The sequence below is a fragment of the Solanum tuberosum genome, unplaced genomic scaffold, assembly GCF_000226075.1.
Source record: "Solanum tuberosum cultivar DM 1-3 516 R44 unplaced genomic scaffold, SolTub_3.0 scf00172, whole genome shotgun sequence".
In the NCBI taxonomy this organism is placed as follows: domain Eukaryota; kingdom Viridiplantae; phylum Streptophyta; class Magnoliopsida; order Solanales; family Solanaceae; genus Solanum; species Solanum tuberosum.
This window is the reverse complement of record NW_006239095.1, coordinates 1-19,871: the sequence shown is the minus strand read 5'-3', so window position 1 is coordinate 19,871 and position 19,871 is coordinate 1. Positions and strand designations below refer to the sequence as shown.

Below are 19,871 nucleotides of genomic sequence, written 5' to 3'. Positions count from 1 at the left end.
TTATTATTATTAGGCTTAGAGGGTAGTTTTGTCATTAGTTAATCTAATGCATGCATTAAAACCATTGCATTGCTAATACCTAGAAATTCATGGTATTAGCAATACACACCTTAATACACAATAGAGTGTATAACTAATGCAAGCATTAGTTATACATAGGTTGGAAAAGAGTACCAAACAAGGTACTAGTAATACACAATGCTAATGCATGCGTTATTTTTCTTAATACACTCTACCAAACGACCTCTATTGATTTACCTAATTTTTGTGTCTACTTTTTTTAATTAAAAAAATGATAATTTTTTTTTGCTTGAAATTGGGTGACACCATGTTATATCACCTGTTACTTTAACTTAATCTCATTAAATAAATGATTTGCATTATTAAAATAAAATATTTTAAAATAAGAACGTGGCGTTTGGTGGTATGAAAGTTGAGCTTTACACGCAATTATGTGAAAAAATTGATTAGCTATGCCTAACTAATTAATTATTCCTTCACGTGTTTGGTCAAACAATACAATAACAATTCTAAAGATATAGGGTGGAGGTAGAAGCTCGGATACAAGTTAGGTCGAGCCTATAGCAATAATAATAATAATAACATATATAATATAGCCTCACGATGAAATCTGAAAATATAATTTTTTTTGTATAGTTGATTAATTTTTAAATGTAGTGCTTCTGAAAAATCTTAGTAACTCAGTTGATTGACTACATGAACTTTCATCTTCTACTTGATTTGTCGACCAATAATTCATTCTTGTTTTCTCCTCCCACAATTTTATTTGAAAAAAAGGCGTAGTTCTTCTTTCCCTATGCTGCCTATTGCTTATATATGGATTCTACATATTTTTATTTTATTTTTCATTCAGTATTCGATATTTATATTGAAATTTTTTCATTCAGTATTTGATATTCATATTGAATTAAATCTAATTAATTTAAATTTTTTACATATTAATTCTACTCTCATTTCAATATTAAATAGTCTACACCCTTAAAAAGAAATTAGGATCCTTCACACACACACACACATATATATATATTATTCTAATAATATATTCAATTACCAAATAAATCTTGCATGCAATTTTATTGGCCCCCCTAAAGTATCCATCATCACATGGTGTTACATTGAAGCCCCCAAACCGATATAGACAAATTAAATATACCTACAATTAATATTTAAGCTTTTATTATCCCATGTGACATGCATTTTAATTTTTATGCAAAGTACAAATATCAATAGTAATTTTTATTGATGATAGTATCAACACTAGTATTTGAAAGTGTTTTTTTTTGGAGTGAATCCTAATTAAAGTGAGCATATCAAAAATATTTGGAGGGCGTAAATAAAAAGCGTAGATATATGAAGCGTACATCGTAAAATTTAAAATGTAAATTTCGAGTATTAAAGCGTAAGTTTTCAGACGTAAAAACATACCTTCTGGATATTAAATTTGATTTCTAATATTATTTTAAAGTATTTTTTACTATAAACCATGTTTTTATTATTGTATAATGATAGTTTTACTTTATGTTATCATGTGTTACCCTTTAACTATATTTACCAACTTTTTAATCTAATTTGATTTTCGAATCCTTATATAAGGTCAAGTCTTCGATGAATAAGTAACATTTGTTCAAACAATATATTTATGATAAGAAATTCACAAAATATAAATAAGTATTACGTCTAGAACCCAGTTACTAACACTTGAAATCGTTATTTTAAAATCCAAATTTGTAAAGTCAAAATTCTAACTCTTTCTCTGCTAATCAACAGAATATAGGCGTTGCATGTCTATTTCTTTTATGAAAATGAATCTTTTGATCCCCCAACTTTACTATTCCTTCCATTTATGACTTGGAGTACAAAAAATGAATCATCTAAAGACAAATTTAAATTTTGTAGAACATATAAACATAAAAGTATTTCAATAATTCTCACCTAACATAGCACAAGAACAATCACATAGCTTGTTTTAATAGTGTGTATTCATTAAATTTATAGGTAGACATAAGTGAAACAATATAGAGGTATAATTTTCATTGAAAAGATTCTACTTTATTATATATATATTAAGAAAATTGATATTTGTATATACATCTAATTTTTCGATGAAACAAATTATCCAATCCTCTTTTGTGCCTTAGCTCCTTATTTAAGTCAAATATTTTTTTTTATTAGTATTTTGATCTTTAATCAAATTTTGAATAAACATACATCATTTAAAACAAAATTTTATGTATGAATTTTCAAATTTCACTTTATTAATAAATTTGATATTGATCCATCTCGTAGTCTCTTCCCTCATTTTTTTCTTTTTAAAAAGGGTGTAACGCTTTTTCCCAATACTGCCCCATATCTAGAAAAGATCAAATCGAATAATGATAATAGTATCAAGACTAGTATTTTTAAATATAAAAATTAAAAATATATACATAATTTATTTATTTATTTGATTTCAAATAAAATCTGGCGTACGCTATTAAATTTTTGTTTTGGTCCCCTCTAAAGTATCTATCATCACATCGTGTTACATAGAAGGCCTCAAATCAATTTAGACAAATATGCCTACAATTAATGTTGAAGCTTTTATTATCCCATGTGACATACATGTTCATTTTTATACAAAGTACAAAATATCAATAATTTATTTTTGTCTCCTCGTATATATATTCAAGAAAGGTTAAATTTAATAATACTTATGATATATCAAGACTAGTATTCTCAAAAGACGTTTTTGTGGTGAGTCTCAAAGCGATATTTTGAGATATAAATAAAAAGTGTAGATTCATATAATGTATATCTTAAAATTTGTGACTTTGAATGTAAAAGCGTACATTTAGGATATTTTGATTTTTATTATTTTATATATTTAAAAAAAATGTATTTTCTATTATCATGTTTTACGCTTTGCCTGGTGCTAGGCAAAACACCTTACTCTCATATCTCCGATTTTTAAAATACTGATCAAGACTTATCTTTTTGAATTTTGTTTTATGAATGTTTAAGAATTATCGAAAATTATAATACATCACTCGTGTAATTCTATAAATAAAATTTGAAATTATACACATCTAAGGAAGACTAATAAATATGCATTTTTTTTTGGTAAATAAATAATATCCATTTAAAAGTATACTCTTAAAAATAAATTTCTTTTAATTTCTTTTAATTTTTTTTTTTTACGTTTGACGAATTTAATTATCCATATAGCTTATGAAAGATTATAAGAAATTGTTAGCTTTTTTTCCAATGTAAAAAAAATTAAAAGAAAAAAGAAGGTATCACAAAATCTGGCTTTGAATATGACATTTCATTTAAAGAATTGATTTTTATTCAAGTGTCGGTATATCTTTATCATTTGTCTTTGGCTATAATGCAATTGGTATAAAAGAACACAAAATTCCCATGTGTTTTATAAAATTGTCTTTATAATTCGTAATACGTGTCTAAATTATGTGAGAATTTATGTCATTTTCATCCTTCAATATAATTTATATTTACCTTTACCCTCGTAGTCTCCGTCCTCATAACCCCACACCCTTAGCCACTCGCCCCTCGTCCCTCGCCCCTCGCCCCCCACGACTTATAGTCTATGTCTATAATTCAATTGGCGCAAAATTCCCACATGCATAAGTTATGTGAGAATTTATATATATGTATCCTCCGATACACCTTATTGTTACCTACTTACCTCCATCTCCGTAACCCTCATCCCCCATAACTCCACACTCCTACTCCTCCGCTCCCACCTCTTATAATATTTATGTAAATTATATATAAATGCATATAAAATAATTTATGGGTTTTGGACCTCAACTTTGGTTATATATATATAGCTACCTCTTATAATATTTATGTAAATTATATATAAATGCATATAAAATAAATTATGGGTTTTGGACCTCAACTTTGGTTATATATATATAGCTATTTGAAATGGATGCACAATTAAAAATATCCACCAATCTTTGATTAATATGTTGACTGTGCCTTCCATTGCATGATACTTAAAAAAACACCCTGGCAAATACGCAGCTACGCGCTATTCTTTGAGTATGCATTGAATAAATTCATTTTTGTACAATAACACACAAATCATATAGAAAATATAAATTGCACTACTGAACAAGCCTAGTATGACGAACTCGATGAAAAAGGGTTGACAAAGGAAACCAATTTACCTTTCCTAATCAATATACCAAAAATAACTTATCAAAATGCGATTTCATAAGTGGAGTTTGGAAGGAATAGAATATATGCAAACCACCTTACTCTTACTTTTGTAGGATAGAGAGGTTGTTTCTGATAAACTCTCGACTCAAAAAAAGTGTAATCATAGCAACGAAACAAATGAAGCACACCAGGTAGTGGTGCAATTTAAAGAGTCGTTTAGTGTGAAGTATAAGATATAATAATCCCAAAATAAAATGCAAGATTATTTAATCCTACGTTTGGTTGAAGGTATTAGGTAGTCCTTGAATTTTTCATTTACCTGTATACATAATGGGATAACTTATCCCAAGATAACTTGTTCTCAAACAAAAGATGGTACTACCAACTAATAATATTTGACTTAGAAAATAAAATAAAAATAGATGTTGCTCATATTGGACAATTTTAACACCTACAAAGTAGATTTTGTCTTGTATTTCATCAATCAAAATTATCAACTTCTTAACTCATTCAATTAAACTTGAAACCAATACAACAGGACTGTACAGTTGGGCTATCATTTCCACAAACAAGAATATGCAGAAAAAAGGTAAACAGAACAGAAAAATCAAGAATTATTGGTCTCCGATGTAATTATGACGTCCAGAGAGCGAACCAGAGGCTTACGAGGAAGAAGCTGATCCAGTCTCGAGGGGCTCACTGATTTCAAGAAGCTCATTGCAAAGACCTGTAAAAACGACGGAATCTGTTTCTATTGGTTTAAATTTGAGTAGAGCTGAAGGAATCAAATCCTCCTCTTCAAGTGTTATAGCCCTCTCCCCGGTAGCTGGAAAATGGGGAATCACACGTCTCTTAACAAGCACCGGATGTAACAAATCAAACGCTAAGCTTGGTTCCTTTAACGCCGAGCTCACAAACTAGAAAAATAACAAAAGGAACAAAAAATGAGGAAGAAAATTCTATAAAATCACATGTATACCTGCTGAGAAACACTTAACTGGAATATATAACATATAGACATGAAATTACGAATGAATCATCACATGGAACTATACATACGACGAAAGAACCGCAAAATAAATCTGGAAATTTTCTCCGAAAAGAAAAGGGTAACTTATACAACATCGTGTTTCTTCTATACAAAAGTTCCACTTATATGTTAACTTAGGACTATCCATGTGTCTTATACACCTAAACAGGTATGGTGGCGGGACTCCTCAAAAATGTTGATGGGTGCGTGTTAGATCCTCCAAAAGTAGTTCATTTTTTGGAGGATCCAACACGGGTGCAACAACATTTTGGAGAGTTCAAGCAACATAGCAGATAATATATTTAGTCTAAACAAAATGTAACATTAGCTATTCTAAATTTCTTCTTTCGCAGTCAGGTAAGGTTGTTGTTCTTGTTTCCTAACATCAGGTTTAGAACTTCATCAAAAAAATAAAATAAACATCAGGTTTAGAATTAGTTGTTTTTTTATGTAAGCTATACTTTTTCTGGGAAAATAAGCTATACTTTGTCCAATATAGTTGATTAATGCAAATCCAAATCTTAACTATACAAATGGTATGCTGTAATGCAACCAGAGAACTTCCTTAGACGGATTTACTCATCCCCGGTGCCCCATCCTACCTTTTCTTTCTGATATGTAAAATTACTCACTACTTTTTGTCTCCTATTTTCATGTTATTGCAAGAGAGTATGTTGCAATCAGAAAGAAACTGAATCGACTCCCAACACCCCTTATCTTGTATTTTTCAAGCTTTTAGTAATGCTATTATACCGTGTATCGGATATTTTTGAGAACTCAAAGCTTGCTTATTTATATCGCCTTCTTCTTGGTATATGTCTAATGATGAGCCACAATCCTTCGACATACTCAACAGAGTGAAGGCAATAACAGATCAAGTGTGTGAGAGAGAGGGAGAGCGCAAATGGTACAAGATTTAGATTAGGAGTTAAGAAATATCGGGGGGTGGGGTGGGGCCAGTGAAGAATCTTTTATTGCTCTCGAAAAGTTAATGCATTCTATGCCAAGTATTCTGGAAATAAATGAAGCTTTACTTTTGAATCTAACAGAAGTTCCTTTGAAAAGAATCCCCAATTTGAATTTAGTAATTCGACCATAAAGATAACAAAAATAAAAGGCAAAGTACAAACCTCATAAAGAGCACTAGTTGTCTCAGAAGGTAGAAAGACACCTTGAAGCAATACTCCATCTGGAAACTGTATTCGGATAATGGATTTTGTGTACTTCTTTCTTGCAGCTTTTGCCTGCTTTTCCCGAAAAGATTTAGGAATCAATAATTTCGACTCATCTAGTTTCTTCCTCTTCATCTCTGCCTCTCTTCTCAATTCCTCGTGTGAGAGGTTAAAGAATGAGTCAGGTAGCACAATTTTTGCTGCTACGCTCTCCGTAACAGAAAAGAACACCTTAATCTGCCGAGTAAAGAAATAAGAATGTCAAGAGGTAGAAAATAGCGCGATTGCTGAACAAAATGTCATATGAATAGGATATTAAAATGCTGTTTCAAAAGTATAAAAAGTGTTAATATAACTTTCCAAAATTAAGCTTGACCGTATTCATCAAAATAGATAATGCTTGGTATTATTCATCATGACACTATCTTATAAAAGTCTATAGAGGCAACTGAATCATTCCATTTCTCAGAAGAATAGACATAACCCAACGAGTTAATTCTAAAGCAAAATTCACGAAGTTCGATCATTACATAAATAGTAAGAAACATACAAGTAAAGAACAACATAGGTAGTTCTTGTCCTAAATACAGAAATGAGGTAATCGTATAATTCTGTCAAAAGACTGTCCCACTTATTAAAAGTTCCAACTTTCCAAACTGAACATCATGTACTCAACCCCCAGGTTCACAATCACAGTTACCATAGAAGGTTATGCCCATGAGAATCATTCGTTGATACAGACACTGAAGAACAAAATCGAAGAAGGATTTGGAACTGTTACCTTTTTGTTCAAATCATTACAACACAAAAAGACAATTCACTACATATGCATTTTAATACAATCGTCTTATTATTTCTTCGCCATAGCTACTCCACTTCCATTATTTCTTTTCCTTGAGTCGAAGGGGCTAGGAGAAAAAACATCTCTACCACCCAAGGTCTGCATGATTACACTGTGTTGTTGCCTTATTATTCTAAGTTGCTCGGACTCGGGTATCTGAGACAGATGCGAATCCGAGAGTTGGATTCGGCAAAATCTAATTTTAAGATTCGGGGGGTGAGAATCTGAGTATGGAAACGGATGCGGGGATTTGGTTAAAAATATTCAATATTATAACTATACTTTTATAATACTTAGCCGAATCCCCGCACCCGTTTCCATACTCAAATTCACACCCCCAAATCTTAAAATTTAAATTTTTCCGAATCCGACTTTCGGATACGCATCTGTCTCGTATACCCTCACCTGAGTCTGAGCAACTTAGATTGAGACAGACAGACACAACATTTGAACCAAAGAGAAGGAACAGAACAGAAAGACGGAAATAGAAATGAGTAAAGACAGTCCTGAATTAATGAAAAGCATTATGTTCAATATAAAAGAAAAAGAGAACATAAAGAAATTAGCAAGCAACTAAAGGAATTTTAGTTCGAAATATCCAGCATACTCTCATTAAACTTTCTTTCCTAGTACAGATTCATACAACTACGCCTAAGTCCCAAACAAGCTGGGGTCCTGATACAGATTCATGCATACAGAAAATGATCATATTTCAAGAATCTGAGTATCATTTGGCAAAAAGAGACTGAGTGATAACTCCAGTTCATAATGCTAAAAATAGCATTTGAACTACAGAAGTAGAAAACACCTTAACAAATTACTGGAACTACAAATGTAAATTATCTTTTCCGAGTCAGATCACTTACTCCAACAGCCTAGATCTTATTGGTTGAGATGAGAATCAAAGAATCCATTTATGTAAATTATCTTTATGTTTAAGTTGCCAATTTCAAAAAAAAAAAAAAATCCATTTATGTTTATCATGGATTGAGAAAACATGAAAAACATAAATGACATGCTCCATCAATTTTATAGATTCTATAATATCCCAAATAATAGATTTCACACAATTCAACTTCACAAAATTTTTATTTTTGATGAAGTGATAACTTCACGACAAAGTTCAACATAATTCATTGGATTACTCTTTTGAAGATTTTGTTTTAGATGTCTAAGAGAAATATTTTAGTAAAATCAAAGAGTGAGGTCGGTGTTCACAGGATAGATACACAGTAGGTGAATTGAAAATTATTAGAAAAGTACAACACAACAGGTGGTATCTGACATGCTGAGATACTAGTAATAGTGTTAGAGAAAAGGTTCATCAATTCATTTGGTTGAGTAATATCTCTAGTGAAGAAGCCTGACCAAAGTAATTGCCCAGGATTAAAGCTTTTCAGCGAACAGAAACAAGAAATGAGTGATTTCATGTTATAGTTGTCAATCTAAACGAAAGAATTATATGCTTAGGACAGCTAGCTTAGCAAATGTTAATTTCTTTCTGCCTACGGATTTCTCTGCATGTAACGAACTATGACATAGAAAACAAACCAAACTGATCGGTCAGGATACATATAGAGGCAATGTTTTTAGTGACACTCCTATACTGAATTCACCTTCAAAAGAACCTTATGAATGTCATTTTATTACTTTTTTTTTTTTTTTTTCAAAGACCCATTCAGTCAAACATTTTATAATAAAATTGATAGTGTATGTGGGCTAGCTAGTGAGCCCACTTCTTAAACAAAAAGCCTAAAAAACACAAGCTAATCAGAATTGAAAAAGGAAAGTAAAGTAAGCAGTCACTGTAATAAATCCTGATAACCATGAGAAGCTAATCAGATTGTCATTTTATTACAGTTCTCACTCAGACCAAAAGTATGTCAGTTTTCCGTACAACCACTCTATAGCTCTCCTTCCTAAATCCTGATAACCATGAGAAGGACCGATAAATGAAAAGCACCAGTTAGATGCTCGGGTCCCTTTCTAAAGCAAACACATGTTAACACGAAACAATAACCTAATTAACATATTGTTATCGTTTCATCTCTTCCATACACGTTTGGCAATCTGTGTCTCAGAGGAACATGTATCATGAGTGTTAATTTATGAATAAAGCATAAAAAATTATGGAGTCAACAAATCCAACAGTTCATGTAAGAAAGAAACAACAAACCCAGTGTAATCCCACAAGTGGGGCCTAGGGAGAGTAGAGTGTACGCATACCTTACCCCTCGTAGAGATAGACAAGTTGTTTCCGAATTTGTAAGAAAGCATATAAAAACATTGTTACTCCACCAACTTATCGAATAATAGTGTTATTTCTGCACCTATTTCAAGTGTTATTCTAGTTTTAAGCATCAATCCGCATTCTCTCAAAACATATTATGTCCAGTTGATCAATACACCAGGCCAGAAGCAATAGTAGCCTTTAATGTTTTAAGAAGTTACGGACAAAAATACTATATCAGGATGACAACATCATTCATCAATTCTCATGAGAAAGGACTTTACTTATTGGGAAGCCTAGGTGCTACATCATGTTCAACTAAGAGAAATAATTGAATGCCAAGCAAATTTTATAGCTGAAACATCAGGAAAAGTAATATACAGTCATAATAAAGAAATTAAGCATTCAAGCACTAGTAAACTAAGGCATTGATGAGCACATGGAAACTAAACGACCGAACGAATTCTACCTGTCTATCAATCTTCTTCGGCTCAACTGGTTCACTCGCCGCCTTAACTTGGGATGCTGATGCCAACTCTTCAACCTTCTTTGGTTCCAAAAGTGAAACTACATTCTTAAGTTTAACAAGTTGTTCTTCAGAAGGAACATCCATCACACCCCAAATTTCCCCACCTTCTTCTTTCAACTCAAATCCAACAAATTCCAATAGCTCCACTCCTCCTACAACATCACCTATAGCCTCCTTTATCTTCGGATTCCCCATCCGTATCTTCCTAAACTTCGCATTTGTTGGTTCCTTCCCTATATTCTTTAACAACTTTACAACAACCTCCACTGATCCATCTGATGGCTTTCCTGAAACATACACACTAACACATTCTTCCACTCCACTCTTAACTTCTTCATCTTTACTTTCAACTCCCAAATCACTCACTTCAGAGGCTAAACATTTATCAATATGACTTGAAACCTCTTCTTCAGAACCAAAAACAGTACAACAAACAGGACATTCAAAAACATTTAATGAATACCCTTTTGGATTCCTCTTACCAGAAGTGACTAATTCACCATATGGATCAAAGCCATCCTTTAATTCACTCTTATTAACATGATTAACACATTTATTCTCAATTCTTTGATCAGAATCACTTGGTTTTTGAGCCAAAGATTTTGTATTTTGCTTTGAAGGTAAATTTTGTGATGACAAATTATTAACATGATTTGGGGGTGGCCCTGAAGAAGAAGAAGAACTACCCAATACTCTACCTTGGCCTTTAAACTTACCTGAAGAAGAAAAAGAGACCTTTTTCATGAACCCCTTCATCTTATCCTTCATATCACCCATTTTTCAAGAACACCCTTTTGCTAAAACCTATCAATCAATCAAATCAAATCAAAATCTTGAAAAAATTCAATCTTTATCTATATGGGGTTTCTTAATTTGTGTTTGTATATGTCAAGAAAGTGAAAAAAAGGGATTTTTTTTTCCCCTTAGATCTCTTTAGAGAGCTGAGAAATCTAAGGAAAAAGCTTAGGTTTTCTTGAAAGTTGAAAATTGGGAAGAAGAAGAAAAACAATGAGAAAGTGGAAAATAAGAATTTTTATTTTTTTTTATTATAAAGAAATCTGATTTTGGATTTTTTTTTAAAATTAAGGCGTGTTTGGATGGAATGTTCTATAAAACACGGGAATTTTTAGGCGGAATTAGTAAAGGAAGAGGTATAACATAAGCAAGTAAGCGAGTCACAAGAAAATCGGGTTTTAATCACAATGAATCAAGTTGCTTCCAAGTCAATAGTAATCCTATTTCTATTTATGTCTTTGCTTTTGAAATTGTCTTTTTTTGTCTTTGAATGAATCAATTCTTGGGACAAAAGTTCATAGTCATAGAAGGAAGACGAAACTCTATTTCTTGCTTGACAAGTGAAGAAGACATCTCAGAGAGAAAAGTAGATTGGAAGCTAGACAAAATATGTGGTTCGGAGATCATATGATATACAAATTAAATTATCTTGAGATTATAATTTATGAATTAATTATTTTATTTAAGAAGTGGCATAAAGTAACTTCAAGTAAAACTAAATTTATATTATAAATACAATTCCAAATATAATATTGAAATACGAATATCTCTTTTATCACATAGATCAAACTATTCCTGAATTCATAAAAGACATCAAGAGTAAAATAACTTTCTAGATATTGAAATTTTGTGGGATTCTACAAGACGTGATCAATTCACGTTTGGATTCTACAAGTTGTTCAATTTCAATTAGTATTCTTGGAGGCTACTCAACCATAAATCCTAGTTCATATCTATAAAAAGGATACTATATTCTCTTAAAAGACATCTCGAAAATTCCATAAAGAGATCGAAATCTCAAAAATTTCACCACAAATTCATGGAATATTCATAAAGAGATCAAGATCTCGAATATCTCAAATATTCCACAAACTCATGAAATATTCATAAAGAGATCAAATCCAAATCATATTAATTCAAGAAATACGTCACTAACGATCCTTGAATTATGTAGATCAAGTCCAAATCATCTTAGTTTGACAAATACGCCACTAACGGCCCTCAAATTATGTAGATCAAGTCCAAATCATCCTAGTTTGAGAAATACGCCAATAACGACCCTCAAATTATGTAGATCAAGTCCAAATCATCATAGGTCGAGAAATACGCCACAAACGGCCCTCGAATTATGGATAAATATTTTATGAGAGAAGAATCAAGGGATCAACATAATTGTACCCACAATCTTGATGAATAAAATTATGTTTCTTCATTTTTCTTGTAATTGTAATTTATTTTCTCTCACTTTAAAATTTGTTGCAAACAAACTTTTTTCCCACGTAAGATAATTCATTCACAATACATAATGTCACGTAAGATAATTCATTCACAATACATAATGTCACGTAAGATAATTCATTCACAATACATATTCCAAAATTTATGTATTTTATTCATAACATTTATTTTAAAACATCATCAAAATATACACTAAAATAGTTCTTTTATATCCATTTCAGTCGTAATATCTTTTTCAAACTCTACTAAAATATTATCAAAATTTAAACATTTATAAGTTCACGTAAAAAATGTCACTAACGAGAAATACATAAAGTTAAAGTTAATAAAATAAGAAACTAAAAAAAATCATTAAATTATTCGTTTGGAAATTTTCCATATGCAGAATTTATAGCTCAAAATATAATTAAAATTTCGAGGGATGCACGTCTCCATTTCTTGATTACTTTATTTGTCTTTACGTATAATGTAAGTAATTGACTTTGGACATGTTTAAGCTGATTTTTATCTGATTATATTAAAATAATTAATATACAATAAATATGATATTTTGGATAGATTCTCAATTCAAAAAAGAAGATATTAAAAAACAAGTGTATAAATAAATGTAGTACAATGATAAAAAAAATCATACGCAAAACAATGAAAATGAGAATAGAAGCAACAATAAATAATACAATAACTATAGAAAACAACATGAAATATTGAAATCGAAGAAATAAGATAGGTCAAAAATAATATTACAACAATAAATTTGAAGGGAACTAGACAAATACTGAAGTACATACTACCATTCAACCCTAATCTTCGACCTTTATATTTTTCTATTTAAAATCATGTCTTCGATAAGCTACAAATGAGTCATCTCCATCGAATTACCGAAAAGCTTTTTATTTTTTATCCTTAAATGTGATAATGTATACCCCACACAAATGGCCATGACTTGTTTAAACACAGCATTATTTATAATTTGGAGTTTTTAGTAACCCAAACAAATACTACATAAAAAATAATCATAATCTTTAATTTTTACAAATAATTTAGCTGATAGATAATCATGGTATAATATGCCAATAACTAATATGTATATATATTATACATAGATTATATTATAAACTATTACAATTAGATGGGTTAAATTATTTTAGAAAGTACAACATCATCATGATTTAAAACTACATGTCCTTTTTATTTGATTAGCCACTGCAATTATTGAGGGCCTTTTAGTAGGATTCTTGAAAGTACAACAAATTGCTAGTTCTAACAATTGAACCATTTGATCTCCAAATTCTTGGTAATGTTGCACCATATTCTTGTCAAAAACATCAATAATAGGTTTTTCTTGAAACATTATTCGAACCCAACTAGGCAAATCAATCCCTTTGTTCTTGCCAATGGCGTCTAACGAGGCATTACCAGTCAATATTTCCAACAACAGGACACCAAAGCTGTAAACATCTGATTTTTTAGAAATGTCGTAGGCATATCCCACTTCTGGTGCCTGATAGCCCCAGTTGAGGGATAATGTAGGATTTGACATGAAAAGTCTAAATAATCCATGATCTGAGAGACGAGCATCAAAAGAATTGGTGAGTAGAACATTGGATGACCTTATGTTACCATGACAAATGCTAGGGCCTTGAGCATGGAGAAATTCGAGGCCACGAGCGACTCCATAAGCGATTCGAGTCCTTACTTCCCATGTGAGTTGGAATTTCTTTGCCTCTCCATTTACTATGTAACATGTCAAGTTAATCCAACAATAATGTAAGTTAAGGAACATTAAGGAACAAGATTGGTTGTCAAGAATGTAGTAAGAAAGATGTAACAATAAAATTGATGCATGTTTTACTAGTTACTAGTTAGGTAGAAATATTCAAGATTATATTTTATATATAAATAACAGTATTTGTGAAGAAAAGATACCTTGAACTTAACTCAACTTTAAAAGGTTAGCTCATCAATAAAAAATTGTCTAGTAGGATAAGTTAATAACTCATTCTCTTACTCAATATGGGATACTTCACACCACCTGACGCTTAGTCTTTAACATCTAGAGTCTGAATAACATAAAGAGAAGTGGTGGGGGTGGGGGTAATATTAAGTAAACTAAGAATAAACTTTGAGTTTGATTTCAATATCATGAGAAGAAAATGCACGTTGAATCTAGCTTAATTTTCAGACAGCTTTATGAGATAAGAATCGTCCAAAATCATATAAGCAGACAATATTTCATTCCTTCAACCAATGTGAAATAGTTGACAGTATTATACGTTTTCTCATTGATCTTAAAGAGATTCTTAGTGTTTCTTGGTAAAATAAAAGTTGGTTTATCTGCATAGGACATGGGATTGGATAAAATCCCCTGATCTCGACATTCAAATTATTATCTTAGACCAAAAAAATGAGTTGAAATACAAAACTACTAGTTCTTTCCAAAGAGAATAAAGGGAATTAGATGACTTACTATGCAAAAGGGAAGCCAAGCTACTCATAGGCATATGATCAAATACAAGAAGCTTCTCATCTTTTGAATAATAATAAGCTCTTAGAGGAAGCAAAACTCTCATGATGATTACTCAATTTTGCCAATTCTTGAATCTTTTTCTTGAATTCCTCTTTGAACCAAACAACAATCTTTTAACCTCTTAACAAATACAATTTTCCCATTTTCCAATTCTGCCTTGTAGCTACTTCCAAATGTTCCCTTTCCCAATAACATTGCTTCTGATCTCAACAAGTCCACCAAATCATATTTCTCTTTAGTATTCCCCAAAAACACTAGCTTTTGATTCACAAATATTGTTTGGTTTTGTGCCATCTTGTGCTCCAAAACACCTAGGACAAGAAAGTCAATATACTTCTAATGTCGAATCACGGTCAATTAGGATAATCAGTTCATTGTTGTGTTCAATATAATTTCATAAGTGGGGTTTAGGGAGGGTAGGATGTGCGTGGACCTTATCTTTACCTTTGTGAGGTAGAAATGTTGTTTTTTTGTAGACCCTTGACTCAAAAAAAAGTGTAATCAAAACATGAAAGAAAAATAGGACAATATATAGGAAAATCAGTCCATTACGGTGGCGAAAACAAGAAAAGATGAATAGAAATGTTGAAGGGACGTTAAGACTCAACTAAGGTATGAAAAAACTCCTGATAACAGGAATATCTGCGAAAACTCTTACCCATATCTTATCATTTCTTTGAAATTATCCTCTCATAACACAATGAAATTATAGCACGACGTGCTGCTTCAATGACTCCATATGAAAGAGGACAACTCTACAAGCCGAAATCTCTCGATAGCTGGAAAAATTTGATAAAAGGTGTGAAACTCTATTGCACAAAGAAGAGAAGATCATCTAGGTGTCAATTATTCTTTGTCTAACTTTTTTTTTTTTACATAAAGGTTTTTAGTTGAGGATTAAATTAGAAAATATAAAGTCATGACTTTTTTTTGTTTGTTAAATATTTCAAAAGTCAACTTGAAATGTATTTTATATTAATATAATGACTAATTAATCAGATTATGATAGAAATGACTTGTAAGCCACCAACTTTATGTTAAATACTTATTTATGGTTTTAGTTTAGTGACATTACAAAATAAGTTGACCAGATATTTGGACTATTATTTGTTTTTTTATTAGTAATAAAATAATACATATATCAAAGAAAAAGAGTAAGTGGCCAACAAGTGCAACAGACAGCCTTATGGACAATATTTTTTGGCTATGGTTAGGGGTAACAAAATTAATTCATGAAAATGATTTGTGTAATTTATTTAAATTTGGACGGATCTAGTAATTTGATTATTTTAATACATCCAATTCAGTTCATCTACAAATTGAATTGTATATAGCTTAAATTGAGCCATGATTTCCCCCCTAATTTGATATGTTATACATACCTAATAAAGAAAACACATAGATACTTGAACAAATTATCAAAATGAATGAATTAATTAAAATCTAGGGGAAAAAATGGATGAGTGGATTATATATATACTATTAACAAAAAATACAAAACAAATACTTGCCCTTCTTTGTTTGGAAAAATAATTATGTCAAATAATTTGTGAGTTCTTATACTAGTAAATTATTAAATGAGTAATATAAGAAATCATTTTACACTTACATAATTGGTAATATAATTAAGTTAATAATTAATATACCAAAATTTCAACATCTTCTTATCCAAGGATATAGTATATATATTAAGGATCCTAGAAAAAAGTTTTGTAAATTTAATTGACCAATTTTCAAAACGGCAAAACTCATCAACATACTCTTTGTTGCCATCCTTATAGCTTTTATATCAGGTACATACAATTACTCTTTCAATCCCAAATTATCTGTTATTCTGAGTTGCACAGACTCTTCACTTTCGATGTCCTATTCGTGTCAGATTTTCTAAAAATACTCTATTTTTAAAGATTTTGACACACATCTGTTGACATTTTTGAAGAGTCCAAACAACATAACTATTAGTTTTCGCTTTTCAGTATTTAAATTATGTAAATATTGATTAATATTTTAATTAATTTTTTTTCCATATATTGATATAAGAAGTGTTGTGAAATATTTTTAGTTTTGAAATATTGAGTTAATCTAATTCAGTTTCACTAATAACAACTAATTATTAGTGGTTTCTTGAAACTACTTTTTATATTATGCTATAATAGATGTTTTTAATAAGACGAATGATATTGTTATAAAAAGATTTGACTCTCATATATTTGTTAAACAAATGCAGATGATGGATTTATGATTGGGAGAGTTGAAGGGGATGAATGTACAGTTGATATTGGCTATAATATTTGCACTGGTGCTAATGATGATTGTTTAAAGAAGTGCAAACAAGCTTCTTTCTATTTGATTTATAAAGCTTCATGTCAAATATCACCTGATGGTTCTACATTTTGTGAATGTATTTTTAATTGTGTAGATGTTACACATAAAAATAATAATAATTTACTCTAACGGAAGACTAAATAGGGACACGTGGCACAATTTTATCCGTCAGTTTAATATTTAATAAATATCGGGTCGGTGGATAAGATTATGACACGTGTATGTCCGTTAGTATAAAGGGCATATATGCTCCAGTTTTTGGACGGTAGGAACACCAATGTATCAAAAGTATAATGAAGGATATATGCATATTATTTACGATAGTTCGGAGTATAGTTATTTATTTTTTTCAAAAAGAATTATACGCTTAGCCATAATAAAATAGTAGTTGTTGCTGATGTATACTCAATTTATAACAACTAGTACATAATAAATGCATAATTAAAATATACATTGACGGTACATATTAAATACATTGGTTAAAATTGATTTTAAAAAAAAAAGATTTAATAAATTATTTATTGTTATGGTTTTTGTTGGGCTGTTGTATAGTGTAAATGTAGATTTTTACGTGAATAGTCGTTAAAATATTAATAGATATTAGATCTAATTAGCCCATAATTTTAAAAATATAATTATAAATTTAATGCTATTTTTTTTTAAAATCAAACCTTTCCAGTTAAAATCTTAGATACGCCACCCTTAAATTGTTCCCTCTAACTTTTCTTGAAAACCCAAAATTAATTCATGAAAATAATTTGTTTAATTTATTTAAATTTGGATGGATCTAGTAATTCGATTATTTTAATACATCCAATTCAGTTCATCTATAAATTGAATTGTATATAGCTTAGATTGATCCATGATTTTCCCCCTAATTTGATATGTTATATACATACCTAATAAAGAAAACACAAATTTTAATAGATACTTGAACAAATTATTAAAATGAATGAATTAATTAAAATTTAGGAAAAAAAATGGATGAGTGGATTATATATATACTATTAACAAAAATACAAAACAAATACTTGCCCTTCTTTGTTTGGAAAAATAATTATGTCAAATAATTTGTGAATTCTTATACTAGTAAATTATTAAATGAGTAATATAAGAAATCATTTTACACTTACATAATTGGTAATATAATTAAGTTAACAATTAATATACCAAAATTTCAACATCTTCTTGTCCAATGACATAGTATATATATTAAGGATCCTAGAAAAAAGTTTTGTAAATTTAATTGACAAATTTTCAAAATGGCAAAACTCGTCAACATACTCTTTGTTGCCATCCTTATAGTTTTTATATCAGGTACATACAATTACTCTTTCCATCCCAAATTATCTGTTATTCTGAATTGCATAGACTTTTCACTTTCGATGTCTTATTCGTGTTAGATTTTCTAAAAATACTCTACTTTTAAAGAATTCGATCGACACACATGTTGACATAATTAATTTTTTTTTCCATATATTGATATAAGAAGTGTTGTGAAATATTTTTAGTTTTGAAATATTGAGTTAATCTAATTTGATTTCACTAATAACAACTAATTATTAGTGGTTTCTTGAAACTACTTTTTATATTATGCTATAATAGATGTTTTTAATAAGACGAACGATATTGTTATAAAAAAGTTTGATTCTGATATGTTTGTTAAATAAATGCAGATGATGGATTTAACATTGGGAGAGTTGAAGGGGATGAATGTACAGTTGATATTGGCTATAATATTTGCACTGGTGCTAATGATGATTGTTTAAAAAGATGCAAAGAAGCTTCTTTTTATTTGATTTATAAAGCTTCTTGTCAAATATCACCTAATGGTTCTACATTTTGTGAATGTATTTTTAATTGTGTAGATGCTACACATGAAAATACTAATAATTCACTCTAACGGAAGACTAAACAAGGACACGTGATACAATCTTATCCGTCAGTCCAATATTTAATAATGTCGGGTCGGTGAATAAGATTATGACACATGTATGTCCGTTAGTATAAATGGTATATATATGTTCTAGTTTTTGGACGGCAGGAGCACCATACCGATGTCCCAATAGTATTATGGAGGGTATATATTTGGATACATTTACGATAGTTCGGAGGATATATTTGTCATTTTTTCCAAAAAAGAATTACCCACTTGGCCATAATAAAATAGTAGTTGTTGCTGATGTATACTCAATTTATAACAAGTAGTACATAATAAATGCATAATTAAAATATACATTGACTTTACATATTAAATACATTGGTTAAAATTGATTTTTTTAAAAAAAGATTTAATAAATTATTTATTGTTATGGTTTTTGTTGGGCTGTTGTATAGTGTAAATGTAGATTTTTACGTGAATAGTCGTTAAAATGTTAATAGATATTAGATCTAATTAGCCTGTAATTTTAAAAATTATAATTATAAATTTAATGCTAAGATTTTTAAAAATCAAACCTTTCAAGTAAAAACGCCACTCTTAATAGTTCCCTCTAACTATTCTTGAAAACCCAAATGGCTGTCTTTCTATACTTTACATTTTAGAATTGAATAATCATATTCATAAATAATTATAACTGATTAAATACTTATTTATTGAAGGCTAATAAGAATGAGATTTGGCTGATTGCTGGCTACATATTTTTGAAATTGGGGTTTGATTCGTGGGGAGGTTACATGCGAGGAGTTGGCTCCTTGGATTATGCGGTTCCACCACTGGTTTCGTAACCAGTGGTTTTTGTATTTATTAATCCTTATTTTACTATCATATTATGAT

At 30.1% G+C, this 19,871-nt stretch overlaps 2 protein-coding genes across 2 annotated transcripts; both read right to left on the bottom strand.

The window, feature by feature from the left end:
• Positions 1-4,630: 4,630 nt before the first annotated feature.
• Positions 4,631-10,989, bottom strand: LOC102585736 (plant UBX domain-containing protein 2). Its single transcript, XM_006354042.2, has 3 exons — positions 9,931-10,989; positions 6,349-6,627; positions 4,631-5,105 (listed from the first exon to the last, which is right to left on the bottom strand). Exons 1-3 carry the CDS (start codon positions 10,765-10,767, stop codon positions 4,851-4,853), a joined length of 1,371 nt encoding a protein of 456 aa, XP_006354104.1. The 5' UTR covers positions 10,768-10,989; the 3' UTR covers positions 4,631-4,850.
• A 2,393-nt stretch (positions 10,990-13,382) lies between these two features.
• On the bottom strand, positions 13,383-15,431 carry LOC107061802 (probable inactive receptor kinase RLK902). Its single transcript, XM_015311645.1, has 2 exons — positions 14,711-15,431; positions 13,383-13,977 (listed from the first exon to the last, which is right to left on the bottom strand). Exons 1-2 carry the CDS (start codon positions 14,811-14,813, stop codon positions 13,406-13,408), a joined length of 675 nt encoding a protein of 224 aa, XP_015167131.1. The 5' UTR covers positions 14,814-15,431; the 3' UTR covers positions 13,383-13,405.
• Positions 15,432-19,871: the final 4,440 nt, after the last annotated feature.